The 17,130-nt window shown below is 36.1% G+C and overlaps 1 protein-coding gene across 2 annotated transcripts; it reads left to right on the top strand.

Moving 5' to 3' along the window:
• Positions 1-587: 587 nt before the first annotated feature.
• Positions 588-16,907, top strand: ATSRL1 (PRP38 family protein). 2 transcript variants are annotated; one of them, XM_023694573.2, is made up of 5 exons: positions 588-745; positions 2,520-2,833; positions 3,921-4,001; positions 14,597-14,668; positions 15,664-16,907. In XM_023694573.2, exons 2-5 carry the CDS (start codon positions 2,546-2,548, stop codon positions 16,606-16,608), a joined length of 1,386 nt encoding a protein of 461 aa, XP_023550341.2. In that variant the 5' UTR covers positions 588-745; positions 2,520-2,545; the 3' UTR covers positions 16,609-16,907. The 2 variants fall into 2 exon arrangements, with proteins under 2 accessions (XP_023550341.2, XP_086972972.1); XM_087116846.1 differs by lacking the exon at positions 588-745 and having other exon boundaries at positions 2,817-2,837.
• The last annotated feature ends 223 nt before the right edge of the window (positions 16,908-17,130 follow it).

Raw genomic sequence — 17,130 nt, 5'->3', positions numbered from 1 at the left:
ATCAGTCACCAACCCAAACAACGTAAAAATTTTGGGTTGGTAAAAAAAAAAAAAAAAAATTCAACCCAACTTATATACGCTCGTAAGAAATACTATTAAAATATGTCATTAGTCTCTTTAAATTATAGGATAAATATGTAATTTATAAACCTATTTGTTTCCTAGTAAGCAAATGGATAAAATTTTATTATAAAATTTAGCACATAAATTAATTTGTTACTTTCACATAAGATAATAAATAAATAAATAAATTTATTTAATGACTAATTGACAGTTAATTTATTGATTTGGTGTTTAGAAAAAAATCAATAATATTACTATTAATAAGTTAATATCGTTTAAAAAATAAATAAAAAATAACTCAGGGAAGTAATTCCAAATAGATTCGAACCAATAAGTATTTATTATAAAAAGAAAAAGAAAAAGAAAAAGAAAGACTTGGGCCGGGCTATTGATTTGCAAGGCCCAATCCACAAATGTTGGGCCCATGATGAACGGATAAAGCCCAAAAGCCCGAATATTCGGAAACCGAAACCCAATAATCTTGACTGGCCGTCACCGGTTGGGACCGGCACTATAAAAGCCCTAACTTGCGCGTTGGCAGGATCCCTTCCCTCGAACTGCGAGATTTCCTCTCTCTGTTGTCTTTCCCTTTTCCGTTCGACTTCAGATAATTTTAACTTCGGGTTAGGGCTTCTTTCTTCCCGCCCTCCACAGTTTCCGCTACTTAATTTGATTCCCACCGGTATGTGTGTGTTGCGATTGTTTTTGCATCTTTTGGGTTTATAGTTTTTGAGATTCTTTCTTCCTGCACTCTACAGCTTCCGCTACTTAATTTGATTTCCACCGGTATGTGTTTGTTGCGATTGTTTTTGCATCTTTGGGGTTTATAGTTTTTGAGACGGTCAATTAAAATTTTGAATCCTGGTACTTCAAATAATGTTTATATGTGGGGGTAAAGTAGCTTGGGTTGATGGGATTGAAGGAACTTCAGCAATTGACTTCTATTAGTTCGGTTTGTTGGATGATGAATTTCCCAATACTGTAAAATGTGCAGATGATGGTTGTGGGGATTGTTTTTTTTTCTCAAGCTTTCGCCTCTTCCTACCTTTTTATTCCCAAGATGAACATAAATTATGAACTCTGACGATGCATTCTATTCATACTCGTGTCAAAACCTGCAGTTATTATCTTAGATGACCTTTTAGCCTTGTACGTGCTTTGACGTCATTGTTTTACTTCTTATTTAGTGGTTTGAGGATACTTTTGTTTTTACTTTACTAAATCCTCTTGTTATTGGGTTTGGTTGGGTTTATCTGTTCTTTAAATATGGTTTGTGAATTCTTTTCATCCATTTATTCTGTTCCGTTTTGGGTGTAATGCCAAGGTTACTGCATTTATGCAATCCATCATCATTTTTATTTTTTTTGGATTCAACTATAATGTACTAAATAATTTGTTTCCTGCTTAAAGGTTTGGAGAAGGCGTAGAACCATTTGGGTTCTTAGATATAATACTATTTATGATAAGTTTTGGTATGAAATTAGAAAACCCAGATCTCTATTGCTGCCTTCATCTAATAAACGAACACAAGCTTAAAATTCTAAAGTAAGACACTGACCTTGTGCTAAAATTTTCTTTTTATTGATGAGAAGCCGAGCTTTCATCTAGAGAAAATGAAAGAACAAAAAGGATATAAAAAAAGACAGCTCAACAAGAGAAGTTAGATCTGACTATACAAAACTGGCTTCCAGTTAATTGAGATAAAAATTTAATAGGAGAAGTCTTGAAATAGTCAAGATGTAATAATTTATCCAACTCTTCCAGTCTTTTATCTATCTGATCCTCTATACATGTTTTCTTGGCATTTTTTTAATTGGATGAGTTGTGAAAATTTGATCTAAAATTTGTCTCCTCTTCTTCAACTCAAAGGTTACCCCAGTTTAGATTACTTTCTTCTGTTTTATGATTCATTCATCCTTCCCTCTTGAATCTCTCTTGTGAAAAAACAATTAAGGCCTAGACTTCCATCATGCATCCTATATCCAAGGGGCTTTTTGAATTTGGCCAATAGTGGGCTAAAAGGTGGTTTGTGGTTGAAAGATTTGATGGCATAGGCATACGAGTTGGGAGTGAGTCACCTGTGGAGGCAAATTCTTAACGACTTAAGTTGATGAAGTTGGACATGGGAATATTGTAGAGGAAGTAGAAGGCTTTTTCTGCTTTAAAATTTTCATTGCTGCTCGTAGTATGGGGAACCTAATAATTTAAACAAGAAAGTGATTGAAGGAAGGCTTTGTTGGCTGCTGACTTTGGAAGGATGTCTAGCCCTTTTTGCCAGCTGCACCACTTGAAGTATTTTCATATCAGTTGAATGTCACTTGTGGAAATGAGTAAATGCTCTTTTCTAGGTGTCTTTTTTTGTTGGGTCCTTCTTTTGATTCTTTTTGTAAGCATAGATCATGTATAGTTCTCATATGCTATCGGTGAGAGTGACTGTATTCTTTTTGTCCCTGTAGGTAGATGTCTAGTTATTGACCCATAAATGGAGATAAAGACTTGCGGGAAGCCAATTGATTCTTTGCTGGAGAAGGTTCTATGTATGAATATTTTGTCTTCTGATTACTTTAAGGAGCTTTATCGTTTGAAGACATACCATGAAGTGGTTGATGAAATTTATAACCAAGTTGATCACGTGGAGCCATGGATGACTGGGAACTGCCGTGGTCCTTCAACAGCATTCTGCCTGCTGTACAAGTTTTTCACCATGAAACTTACTGTGAAGCAAATGCATGGGCTGCTAAAGCACGAGGATTCCCCTTACATCAGAGCGGTAGGTAGAATCCTTTGGACCTTTAATTATCATATTTATAATAAAGACGTAAAACATTGGTAACATTTATGTCGTGGGCTTTTGTACTCCTTTTGTGGATTCCATTCTACTTATTCATTTTTTAGTAAATAATTATTTTGATCTTCTTTAATCAAGAAAACAGAGAGCTAGTATTTATACTCGTGCACACCCAACCAACAAAGTTTCTGTAGGTAATTTGAGTAATTTGCTGCCAAAAGCAGTAACTCAGTCTGTAAAACGCATGCAATAAGGCAGAATGTTTGATTAGTTTTTAATTTCCACTTGAACAATTTCAATTTTTCTATGAAAAGAAAAAGTTTCTCTTTTAGGCTTGTAATCATGCTGAAGTCAGGTTCTCTTTCTCATTCAAATACACTATTTTACAGGCCTTCAATTAGGATCACAGGTCTCCTTTCTCCCTATCTCTCTCAAACTTATTATTCTGAGTTGATGAAGCTTGTGCTTTTATTTGGATTCAAATTTAGGACTTGATATTAGAAAGCCTTTTTTAAATCTCCTCTGATGTTTGCCTTTTGCCTTTATGCTAGTTCCTGCATTATTCTGTTTATTTAGTTTATAAAACTGCCTGATACATGCATATGCTCGATAACATTCTTGCCTGCTCACCGGATGTCATGAACAAACGACGAGCATTGTCACTTTGGTTGCTGTGTCCTTTCTCACGTTATAAATTAATAGTGCCTTTGCTTTGCTTTGCAGATATCCAAGGTTTGAGGTGACCTTTTTTATTTTTTAAAAATATCAAGATTATTTCAATCCTTTGAGTTTATTTAACTGTAAATTGATATATGATGAGTACACAAAGTATTTTGTATGGATATTGCCGCCTCTTTTTATTTTACACTCTTAATAAGGTCTGCATACATCAGATGAATTAATATGGTTACTTAAATTCTTGCATGCCTCTTTTTCTGCATGATTTGCTTTCTTATCTTAATATTATGATGCCCTTATTGGTCTGATGTTTAAGAAGTTATGGTTCTAGCTGTATTATTTACACTCGGGTCTGTTACCATTTGATGTATTTCTTAAATTAATTTTCCAGATTGGATTTCTGTACTTGAGATACGTTGCAGATCCAAAGACTCTCTGGAATTGGGTTGAACCGTATGTTAAAGATGAAGAGGTATGTGATACATATAGGTGCTTGATTTCTTAATTTTGTGGATTGTTACTAAAGTATAACGGTTAGCATGCATGTGGTTGGATTATAATTTCCTTCAATGCGACTGTAAGTTGTTTTCTTCTGCCGTCAATATATGTTGATAATTGAATAAGCGCTGACCAATTTTCAATATTATTGAGATGCCATATATGCTTGTGGAGATGAATTTGAACTTGAGGCTGTTTGTACTTTCTAATCTAGTGATTAATCTGTGTTCTTTCAGTTGACTTTATACTGCAACCCTCCCTTTTGGAGGGCACTTATTTGACCCCTTCCTTTTGGAGAGGGGACACCTTGCTCCTTTGTCTGTTAGGCTGTCTTGGCTGGGTTAGTGCTGTTTGAATGAAGTTTAACCTTTTCTTATCTGGAAATTTTTTTCTTTCTAGTACAAGTCTAAAAAAGGTGGTTTGGGGTTCATCATGCATGAAGAATGTATTTCCAGCGTTTCTTCTTTGGCTGAAATTTATTTGTGGCATTTATTTTGTCGGTTATGAATTGCTTTGCTTGATAAGTGCAATAAATGGCCAACCGCTGAAGATACTTGCCTTCTCTTGGTGGATGAGAAGCCTTTTATGGGGTTTTCATTTTTGTTGTTGCATAATGCCTAATCAGCCACCAGTTGGTCTTTTGTTTGGAAACCCAAAGTCCTCATTACTGGTGGCCTTTATTATTGCCGGTAATTTTTGACCTTGCATGTCAAGATCATTAATGAGTAATACTGCCGTCCTCTTTAATTATCATATAGTTAATTATCTTAAGAGTTCAATGATCCCTTCAATTTGATTAATTTTGTCTGGACTTCGAAGGGTTTTCCTCTTTATTGAGGAAAGAGATGGGGTATCTTTAATAGTAAGTGGAATCCAATTTTTTTGAAGTTCTTTATCGGATTTGAGCTTCAACTGAAAGCAAGTTCTTATGTGATTGCTCTCCTGTCAGATCTTTATATGAAGTCAGTGTTTATCTTCTTGAATAATATTTTGTCCGCAGAGTTCAATGGTGCTATGCTGTTGATAAAGAAAGCTTATGCCTAGGTTTGATTTATGTCTCCGTTTATAAGGCTTAGATTATTATCTCTGGCATTTGGTGTTGGAAGGGTTGAGTAGTGGAATCTTTTTTAAAAGCCTTCTGAAGCCAGCTTTTTTCATGGCTAGTTAGTTTTGTTTTTGTAGCTCTTATAGTCTATCTGAGCTTTATTTCTAAGTTATTACTTCCTTTCTCATTGAGGTATTCTCCTATGTATTTTCCTTTGTGATATGGAAATCAACCCAAGGGAAAGTATGGAACGGATTACCTTGATGATCAAGATCAAGAGTAAAGAAAACTCGTTTTTGAACTCGTGATTCGAATCACTCCACAAGAGGTTTGATCATTACCACTTGAATGACTCTACATGCAAGTTCTAAACACAAGAATTTGCAAAGAAAGTTTAGCTCTCAACAAAGCTAAAATAGAAATTCTATTCTCAATTCCAAAATCTGATGTCTAATCAAAGAAAAGAAGGCTTTATATAGCCTTTACAAACCTTAACCTATGTGATACATAACTCCAAAATTAAATGGGCTAGTAAATGAGAAATACCCTAGTTAATGGTGGAATATAGTAACCTATGTGGGTTACAATATAACCTTAACTCCTATATTTAAAACTAGCTTAAATATGAAAACAAATAGTTAAACTATAATTAAATAATGCAAATAATAAAATGTGCTTATTAGTCATCCTTGGACTATTTGATATTCAGCGGAGTTCATTAAATGCAACTTAAAGTGCATTTAATTCATCTCTGTCTTGAAGCTCAACTTTGTATAACATATAAGGGAGGTCACCAACGTCTTCTAGAATTTCCTTTGATGAGCTCACCATAGCTTGAATATAACTGTATAAGGTTTGTTGTAGCTTCTTGGCTCTCGTTCTTGTAATTGGACCTTGAGGTATGGAAATTCCTTGGTCGTTGTTCATATCATTCTCCCCCTCTTGAGAAGGATTCGTCCTCGAATCCAAGCCATCACCTATATCAAAAGGACTCAAATCAGCAACATTAAAAGTTGCACTAACACCGTACTTACCTGGTAAATCAATTTTATAAGCATTGTCATTGATGCGCTCAAGAACTTGAAAAGGTCCATCTCCTCGTGGTAAAAGCTTAGATTTTCTTTGAGTAGGAAATCTTTCTTTTCGAAAATGCACCCAAACCCAATCTCCTGGCTTGAAGATGACAATCTTACGTCCTTTATTAATTCGGGTGGCAACCTTGGAATTTTGTTTCTCAATTTGTTCTTTTACTTGCTTGTGCAATTTATGAACAAACTCAACCTTGGCATTTGCATCAAAATTCACAAATTCTTTTGACGGTATAGGTAACAAGTCAATGGGGGTTAAAGGGTTAAAGCCATAAACAATTTCAAAAGGTGTGCATTTAGTAGTGCTATGAACAACCCTATTATATGCAAATTCTATAAATGGCAAACAATCCTCCCAAGTCTTAAGATTCTTATCAATAATAGCCCTAAGCATAGTAGTCATGGTTCTGTTAACAACTTCAGTTTGTCCATCCGTTTGAGGATGACAAGTAGTTGAATATACGAGCTTAGTTCCTAACTTACCCCATAAAACACGCCAAAAGTGGCTTAAAAATTTGACATCACGATCACTAACGATGCTTTTAGGAATGCCATGCAATCGTACAACTTCCCTAAAGAACAGGTCTGCAATATGTTTTGCATCATCAGTTTTGTGACAAGGAATAAAATGAGCCATTTTACTAAATCGATCAACCACAACAAAGATGCTATCATAACCTTTCCTAGTCCTAGGTAAACCTAAAACAAAATCCATTGATATATCAATCCAAGGACCATTAGGAACTGGTAATGGGGAGTATAAACCATGTGGTTGAAGCCTAGACTTAGCTTGTTTACATGCTATGCAACGAGCACAAACTTTATGAACATCATGTCTCATTTTAGGCCAAAAAAAATGTTCAGACAGCATATCATAAGTTTTAGAAACTCCATGGTGTGCCATTAAACCACCTCCATGAGCTTCCCTCACAAGTAGCTCACGTATGGAACAAGATGGGATGCAAAGTTTGCCTTTTCGGAACAAAAATCCATCTAACAACAAGTAATTATCCACAATGAGTCCTTTTTCACAAGATTCAACAAAAGGAGCAAAGAACATGTCATGTTGATACAAATCCTTTATGTGTTCAAAACCCAACAACCTAGCATTCAAAGTATTGAGGAGGACATACCTTCGTGATAAAGCATCGGCAACAATGTTCTCCTTACCTTGTTTATATCTTATGACATAAGGGAATGTTTCAATAAATTCTAACCACTTAGCATGTCGTCTGTTGAGTTTATTTTGTACTCTCAAATGCTTTAAACTTTCATGATCCGTATGAATAATGAACTCCTTAGGCCAAAGATAATGTTGCCAGGTTTGCAATGCACGAACCAAAGCATAAAGCTCTTTGTCATAAGTTGGATACCTCAAAGATGCACCAGTCAACTTCTCACTAAAGAACATTAAAGGTCTTTGATTTTGCATTAATACAGCACCTATCCCTACTCCACTAGCATCACATTCAATTTCAAAAGTAGACTCAAAATTAGGTAATGCAAGCAAAGGAGCAGAACTCAATTTTTCTTTCAAAGTATTAAAAGCAAGTTCTTGATCTTTTTCCCATATAAAGGATACATTTTTCTTAACAAGTTCATTCAAGGGTGAAGCAATTGTACTAAAATTCTTAATGAACCTACGGTAGAAACTTGCAAGACCATGAAAACTTCTTACCTCACTTACATTTTTAGGTGTAGGCCACTCTTTTATAGCCTTCACTTTCTCCTCATCAACCTCAACACCATTAGATGAAACTACAAACCCAAGAAAGTTAACTTTTTCCATGCAAAAGCTACATTTCTTTAAATTTACATACAAACATTCATTTCTTAAAGTAGTCAAAACATTGCGTACATGGGTAATATGATCATCTAAAGATTTAGAGTAAACAAGGATGTCATCAAAATAAACAACCACAAACTTACCTAAGTATTCTCGTAAGACATGGTTCATTAGTCTCATGAATGTACTAGGTGCATTAGTTAATCCAAAAGGCATAACCAACCATTCATAAAGACCATACTTGGTTTTAAAAGCTGTTTTCCACTCATCCCCAATATGCATGCGAATTTGATGATAACCCGATTTTAAATCAATCTTAGTAAAAAGACTACATCCATGCAATTCATCAAGCATATCATCTAATCTAGGAATTGGATGCCTATACTTTATAGTTATCTTGTTTATAGCCCTACAATCAACACACATACGCCAAGAACCATCTTTCTTAGGTACAAGAATAACTGGAACAGAACAAGGACTCAAACTTTCACGTACATACCCTTTAGCAAGGAGTTCACTTACTTGCCTTTGTATCTCTTCAGCCTCCTTTGGATTAGTCCTATATGCTGGTCGGTTTGGAATGGGCGCGCCAGGAATGAAGTCAATCTTGTGTTCAATCCCTCTAAGTGGTGGCAAACTACTAGGCATCTCCTCAGAAAATAAATCTTCAAACTCTTGCAAAAGCACAACAAAATCACTAGGCAAAGAAGGGTTAAGCATGTTAGTAAAGTAACAAGACCCCTTGCACATAAGTACAAGAATAGTCTGGTTAGAGAGCAAAACATTCCTAGCCTCACTTGATCTAACATACAAGCTTACTGATTTGGCTTTTCTCTCTTTTTTTTCTCTAGGCTGAGTGTTACTCTCTTGCTTTTCACTCAAGCTCATTTTTTCACCTGATTCTTTTTCAATCTCTGCTTTTGCATCAGCCTCTTGCCTTTTCTTTTCAAGTTTACAATGATCAATAAATACATCTTTTGGAGACAATGGAACAAGAGTAGTTTTTCTACCATTGTGAGTAAAAGAGTATCGATTTGCATACCCATCATACATTACCCGACGATCAAATTGCCATGGCCTCCCCAGTAGTAAATCTCCAACATGCATGGATACAACATCACATAAAACATCATCAACATATTTTCCAATAGTAAATGAAACAAGAGTTTGTTGAATTACCCGTACTTCCCCACAATCATTCAACCATTGAAGCTTGTAGGGTCTTGGATGTGGTTGTGTCTTTAAATTAAGTCTTTTGACCAGAATGGAACTCACAACATTGGTGCAACTACCGCTATCAATGACAACACTACAAGGTACAGATTGAACAAGACAACGAGTTTGAAACAAGTTCTCTCTTTGGTCTAGGCCGTCCTCCTTAATGTGGGTGTTTAGAGCTCGTCGAGTAACCAAAGATATATGTGTAGGGTCCTCTTCGCTAAACTCCTCACTCTCATCAGTTTCCTCATTTATGTCGTCATGTGCCTCGTCATCCGTAACAATTTCTCCCTCCTTGATGGTCATAATTCTTGCATTTGGGCAATCTCTACTATAGTGTCCTACCCCTTGACATCTCCAACACTTTAAATCCCTATTTCGAACATTAGACTTTTCTACTTTTTCTTTCCCTGTTCTAGAACTCTCCCCTTTCTCAAATTTAGCTTGAGACTTCTCATTAATCTCTTGATTTCTATGCTTATAATCAATGTTCTTACTATCCTTTTTCCATGTAGAAGTAGAATTGGGAAAAGTTTTAGAAGAATACCGTTGAGATCTTCTTTGGATTTGCCTCTCGATCTTAATTGCAATGTGCAACAACTCCTCAATATTAGAATAAGGCTGTAAATCAGTCTTGTCTGCAATCTCTGTGTTTAACCCATTAAGAAACCGCGCCATGAGAGCCTCCATGTCCTCATCGAGATCAAGTCGATCCATCAATGTATCCATCTCCTTGTAGTAATCTTCCACAGACTTGCGTCCTTGTTTCAATGCTTGAAGCTTTTGCACCATGTCCCGTTGAAAATATTGTGGAACAAAACGCTTCCTCATGGACTCTTTGAACTCGTACCATGAATCAATTGGTGCTTCAAGGTTTCTTCTCCTACTTGACATCAATTTATCCCACCAAATTTGAGCATATTGTTTGAATTGAGCAATGCATAACAGTACCTTCTTTTTATCACTAAAATTATGACAGTTGAACACCGACTCCACCGTTTTCTCCCATTGAAGGTACTCCTCTGGATCGGTTTTGCCATAAAACTTGGGAAGTTTTAATTTGATGCTCCCCACGTTACGATCAATTCTATCATCATAAGGAACTCGTTGTTGTAAATTATGATACCTTCTTCCATGGTCTCGCCCTCGCATCAAGCCATGACCAACCGCATGTGGATTATCCTCGTGGTGATCAGAATTGTCGCCCTCATATGTATCGGTTGAGGGCGTAGGTTGTGGAATCCTCTGTCGTGCTTGATTTTGAATCTCCAATCTTCCTATTCGATCAGTCAACTCTTCTATTCCTCGAATTAGTCTTTCCATGGTTCGTTGTTGTGCTTCTCTCAATCGTGCATCAGTAATGTTAGTATTGTCGTCTGGATTTTCCATGCTACAAAAGAAAGGTAAAAGAAAAAAAAGGACCTCACAAGCGCTCCCTCACGTGTATTCACTCGTAAATGTAGTTCACTCGTGTTTAGCACTCAACACTCGAATTAATGTGTCACTCCCTTACAAACTCACCCTCACAATTGAGCACACACAAATCACACTCCAAAAAACAAATTGGGATGTGAGACAAGCTATGTTATAGAGCTAAGTGCAATTCAATGTGAATAGACAGCACACTCAATACATAAACAAGGGTATTGAAGGAGCAATCCGAATAACGACAAAGAAACGAATTAAAGAAAGAAAATGATTAAGGACTAATTGAGACGTAGAAACATATGAGAGTTACATATAATAATCAAGAGGAAAAAAGAAAGACATTTAACATCAATATGCTTTCTTTCTTTCAATGGTTTTTTTTTTTTTTTTTTTTCCTTATTGGCAAAATCTAATCAATTTACCAACCAGAAAATTGATTTAGAAGATCTTAAAGAAGAATAAAGTGTTGATAAGATCCAGATCTAACACTTTAAAGAACAGAAAAAAAAAAAATGTATTTTTTTTTTTATATATTTTTGTGATAGAATATGAACATTCTACACAAACTAAGAAAAAAAAAATAATAAGAGAATTAAAAGAGATAAGCGCAATGAAACATATATCCGATCTTGAGCCTAAAGCTCTGATACCAAAATGATATGGAAATCAACCCAAGGGAAAGTATGGAACGGATTACCTTGATGATCAAGATCAAGAGTAAAGAAAACTCGTTTCTGAACTCGTGATTCGAATCACTCCACAAGAGGTTTGATCATTACCACTTGAATGACTCTACATGCAAGTTCTAAACACAAGAATTTGCAAAGAAAGTTTAGCTCTCAACAAAGCTAAAATAGAAATTCTATTCTCAATTCCAAAATCTGATGTCTAATCAAAGAAAAGAAGGCTTTATATAGCCTTTACAAACCTTAACCTATGTGATACATAACTCCAAAATTAAATGGGCTAGTAAATGAGAAATACCCTAGTTAATGGTGGAATATAGTAACCTATGTGGGTTACAATATAACCTTAACTCCTATATTTAAAACTAGCTTAAATATGAAAACAAATAGTTAAACTATAATTAAATAATGCAAATAATAAAATGTGCTTATTAGTCATCCTTGGACTATTTGATATTCAGCGGAGTTCATTAAATGCAACTTAAAGTGCATTTAATTCATCTCTGTCTTGAAGCTCAACTTTGTATAACATATAAGGGAGGTCACCAACGTCTTCTAGAATTTCCTTTGATGAGCTCACCATAGCTTGAATATAACTGTATAAGGTTTGTTGTAGCTTCTTGGCTCTCGTTCTTGTAATTGGACCTTGAGGTATGGAAATTCCTTGGTCGTTGTTCATATCACTTTGTTTTTGTTCTTTCACTCCTTTTTGGAGTTTCTATCCTTTGAGCATTAATCTCCCTTCATTTATCCAATGGAAAGTTTTGTTTTTTTTTTTTTGTTTTTTTTTTTTTTGTTTTTGTTAAAAAGAGGGGCAAGGCCATTTGATATCGGTTCAAAGCCATCACTTCACTTCCATAGAAAACAACACTCACTCTAGTTGAATTCCGGCTCTTGTTCCTTCACAAGTGGAAGTGAAAACAGATAACGAGAGTCCTATACCTTATTAGTTATTCAAGGGGATCACTTTTTTGAAGTAAAAAAGAAAGATAAGGTGTGGTACCCAATACATGCCTTTTATTTCATTTTTCATTATGTTTGAGATTATTATGACATGGAAGAGAAAAATGTATTTTTTTTTCTTGAAGCTGGAGTAGATGAGATCACAAAAGCCTCTTTTAGGGATATGCAAATGACTTCCAATGACTACTCGCGCTATAGGTTATGATCCAATGAAAGTCAAAACTAGTATTAAAGCTTTCATAGCAATTACTTGTGACATGTCTATAAAACATCACTGCTAAAACTTTGGCAGATTGATTTAGGGAAGTGCTTCCTATTACTATTTCCAATGCCTAAGGAGCATTTATTGCAGGCTGGCAAATCTTAGGTCCAATGTTGATTGTTCATGAAGCCATGAATACTATAGGAAGTGAAAGAATGGTGTGATTTTCAAGATTGATTTTGAGAAAGCCTTTGATCATGTTGATTGGGATTTTTTTTTTTTTTTTTTTTAAAAAAAGTTTTTCGATAAAAATGTTTTCTTGCAAATGGAGAGTGCGTTTGAAACTGCAAAGGATTGGTGAATTTATGGGTGACCGAGAGGTAAGATTTTTGCCTCTAGAGGTCTCAAGTAAAGTGATCCCTCTCGCCTTCTCTGCTCATTCTTCTTGTTGATATTATGAGGTAGTTATTGTCTCTGTTTGGAAAAGAAAGTGGTCGAGGGTTTTAAGGTGGCATCAAAGAGTTTCCTTCTTTTGCATCTTTACATCACCTATGATACACCCTCGTTTGTTTTGTTCAAGAAAGGAAGCTCCTTTACCAATCTAAGTGACTAGAGGCAAATAGGAGAGAGTTCCATCGTTGGTTAAAATTGTGATTTCCCTAAGTCGACCTCTTGGGCTTCCTAAGTGAGTTGTGATGTTAGCCAATTATCCTGTTCTTATCTAGGGCTTCCCTTAGGTGGTAACCCAAGGAGGTTGTCTTTCTGGAACCTTGTGGTGGAAAAAGTCTAGAAAAGACTATTTTCTTGGAAAAAGGCATTCTTTTCTCAGGGAGGAAGCCTTACCCTTATCTAGTTGGTATTGTATGGGTTCCCCAAATACTTATTTTTTCTTTTTTTTCCCCCCTAGTGTTTGGAATTTCTATTTTGGTGTGAAAACATGGATAGATTATTGAGGAATTTATTATGAGAAGGAATTAATGAGGATGGTGGACCCCACCTGGTTAGGTGGGAGGAAGCTTCAAAGGTAGTGGTGCTGGGAGGTTTAGGCAATAGAATTAGTGATGAGGCTTTGTTCTTGAAATGATTGTGGTGTTTTTAATGAACCATATACTTTTATGGTATACATCTATAGTGATCAAGAATAGTTTGTATTCTTCGAGCCGGTCTGAACGTGGGAATTAGTTTACGAAAAATTTTGTGAACTGCTAATGCTTTGAGTTTTCATTTGGTCTCCCCGTTTATAAAATTCTTAATTGGGAATGACCGAAAACCTAGCTTGCATTGAAGCTCGCCTTAAGGGAAGCTTAACTTTTAGCCTGGAAAGCTCCAATGCCACCTTTAAAACATTGGTTTCACTGCTTCATCATCTGTCAGATAAGGGTGCATTTGGTGGCCTCCTTACTGCCTTCCCCTAGTATTTCCACCTTGTTACTTTGGATTTTGGCGTCCCCTAAGTGGTTGAGTGATGTTGGATGTGGTTACCCTTCTTTCTCTCATTCCTAATTAGCTAGTCCGTCCTGGGAGAAGGGAGTTTCTGGTTTTGGTCTTTAACTTCTATCGGAGTTTCTCTTGTTAATTGCTTTTCCATATTTCTTGGTTCCTTCTGAAGTCCTTTGCTTAGCAAGTTTTGAATGGGCTGGATGGTTATGATATCTATAAAGGTTTAAGTTCTTTTCTTGGTACATTTTGCATGGGAGAGTGAACATCTAAGTCTATATTTAGAGACATCTTTCCTTTGTGTTTTGCCAGCAATGGTGCGTTCTCCATAGGTGGTAAGAGGAAGATCCTCAACATTTTTTGTGAACTTTCTATTTTGCTTATTCCCTTTGGAGTTGGTGTTTATGGTCGTTTGGGATCGCTTTGGCTCGTAGCAAAGACTGCGCAACTTTATGATTGAGGAGGTGCTCTTGAACTTCCCCTTTCCAGATACATGCAGCTTTCTGTGGCATGTTTTTTATACTTTTGGAGGGTTTTTGGTCGGTCCATTTGCTGTTTGTACTCTCCTTTTCCCCTTCCTCAAATAACAGGAAAACAATTTTCTTCCTTACAAATCCATAATGTTTTGTTTGCATGTTTTCATTTTTAATGGATTTAAATAGTAACCTAAAGCTACAAAAAGCAGAATTGGAACTAACAGACTTGATGTGTTACAGGAATTTTCACCAGGATCCCATGGACGAATGACTACAATGGGTGTTTATGTGCGTGATTTGCTCCTTGGACAGGTCAGGTTATATACCAACATTTCCCCTTTAGATATCATGATTCTTGGTTATGTCTTTCTTTTTTCTTTGTGTCACATACATGATAAATTTGTGTGTATATGGAGTTGCTGTTGGCATTTCTCTAGTGTTTAACTAATGGGAGCACTGCATTGTCGATTCATGGTTGGAAGACATTGTTAAGATTTATATATACAGTATACTAGAGTTCAAAGATTTTTGTTTTGTTTTTTGTTTTTTGTTTTTTGTCTTTTGTCTTTTCTAATGCATCCAATATTTTCTTGACTCTCCTTATATAACCTTTTCTTTTAGTTTTATTTCCCACTTATGCACCTTGTAGGTAGATTAGAGGAAGTCCTTTGTGTTAGCTTTTACATGTCTAAAGCGATACCTTTCAGAGATTTGCCCCTTCATGAACCTTCTTAATCGTGATGTGGAAAGAAAAGTTTTGGCTTAAGTTTCTAACTATTAATTTTCCTCGAAATATTTCGAATTTCAAATCATGAATGAATTTTTTTAGGAATGGTCTTGACATATTTAGATCAATCATTGTTTGGATTCAATTTTTTTATTTTTGTAGTATATGATGAAAATAGATGAATGAAGTGTATAAGATGAATAAAATAAAATATGAAACCAAGGTGTTGATTTTATCACATTGTTGTTATCTAAAAGTGTGATTAGTGACTTCACTAAATTGGATAATTGAGTAGATGATCTTTGAGCTTTTATTTTGTATGTCTTACAGCTTTTAAATGGAAGAAATTGTGATTCGTTGTGGCAAAAATTGCGTTTCTATGTTATCTGGCGGTGTTTATGTGATTCTGTTGTGTTGCCTACACGGCTGAATGAATATTATTTTCACATGTTCTAACTGGAACATATTAACCTCATATCTTTCGTAGCTTCTTAAAAATACTTGAATTTAGATGTATTGTTATTTTTAAACCCCTCGTCTTTGTAGCTAAAAGTGCTCACATTTTGTTTGCCAATTGCAGTACTACTTCGATACTCTTTTCCCTCGTATTCCAGTTCCTGTCTTGCGACAAGTTGTAGCTAATCTCGAAAAGTTGAAGCTTCCAAGCAAACATTCAGGCGTGACAGGGGAAACCCATCGATTGGGGTCTGAAGACACTGCACGGCGACCACCTTCTGTAAAAGCTTCACTTTCAGTCTCCTTTGGACAACGAGCCCCACATCGTGCCTCAACTAGGGACTCATCTCCAGTTCGTCGTACGCTACCAACATCAGCTATCGACAGAGATAACAGCGATGATCTACGAAGATCTCCAAGCAGTCGCCGTAGCCAAAGTCGTGAACATCCAGATACTAGGGAGAGGAGCAAGGATAGAGATTATGACAGGGAGAGAAGCAGGGATAGAGATTATGACAGGGAAAGGAGCAGGGACAGAGAATATGACAGGGACAGGGACAGGGGAAGGGATAGAGACCGAGAGCGAGAACATGATCGGGACAGAGAAAAGTATAGAGATCGGGAGAGGGACCGAGAAAGAGATAGAGAAAGAGAGAAAGCCAGGGATAGGGAGCGAGACAGAGAACGAAGTTATGATTATGATCGAAGGACTCATTATACTGATAGAGATGGTAGAAGGGACTTCGAAAGAAGTAGCCGTGATGGTGGTGCAAGGCATTACCGAAGGAGTCGTAGCCGAAGTAGAAGCAGGAGCAGAAGTCGAAGTCTACAAACAGGAGTGAATGCCCATGCCCATGGCCATCACGAACGAGAGCCAAGTCCTGCAAGGGGCAGAACCTCAGAGAAGACGTCGATCATATCGAGCAATCTGGCAAAACTAAAAGATATGTATGGTGATGTGAGCGAGAAGAAAGGAGGAGGAGGAGGAGGGGATTCAAGCAAAGAAAGAATTAACAGAAGGGATAGTAGCGGTGAAGAGGTGATCAGATTGGGTGGTTCCTGGAAATAGAAGAAAGAACTCCACTGTATTCAATACTCAACTCACCCATCTTTATCTTTTTATTTAGAAAACAAACACAATTTAGTTTTCTCTATTGGAAAAGGGAAGAAAACATGAAAAATGATGTATCTGTCACTTTGAATTTTATAGTATTTTCATCATCTCTCTCCCAATCTACTTCTCATCAGTTGAATGCTCAGACTTAGGCATGCAACTATGGTGGCTGTGTATTAGAATTAAATTGACTTTGATTGCTCTGTTTCTTTATGTTGGAACCTCTTTTCCTTCTAAGATATCCATATTTCTCATCTCGGAATTCTCTTGCGTTCTTCGAGGTATTCTTTTAAGGATAGTTTTCGTTCATATATTGATGATGATAAGAATACTATGTTGTATTGTATCATATATGATTTTAGTTTTATAAAAATTTATGGATATAAGAGATGCAAAGAACTTTAGAACAAAACCAAGAGATGCAAAGAACTTTAGAACAAAACCAATAATTTAAGGTAGGAAAAAGATACAAAAGGA

Source organism: Cucurbita pepo, chromosome 13 (genome assembly GCF_057944985.1).
Source record: "Cucurbita pepo subsp. pepo isolate OVF chromosome 13, ASM5794498v1, whole genome shotgun sequence".
In the NCBI taxonomy this organism is placed as follows: domain Eukaryota; kingdom Viridiplantae; phylum Streptophyta; class Magnoliopsida; order Cucurbitales; family Cucurbitaceae; genus Cucurbita; species Cucurbita pepo.
The sequence above is the reverse complement of the archived record's forward strand: the minus strand, read 5'-3'. Positions and strand labels throughout refer to the sequence as shown.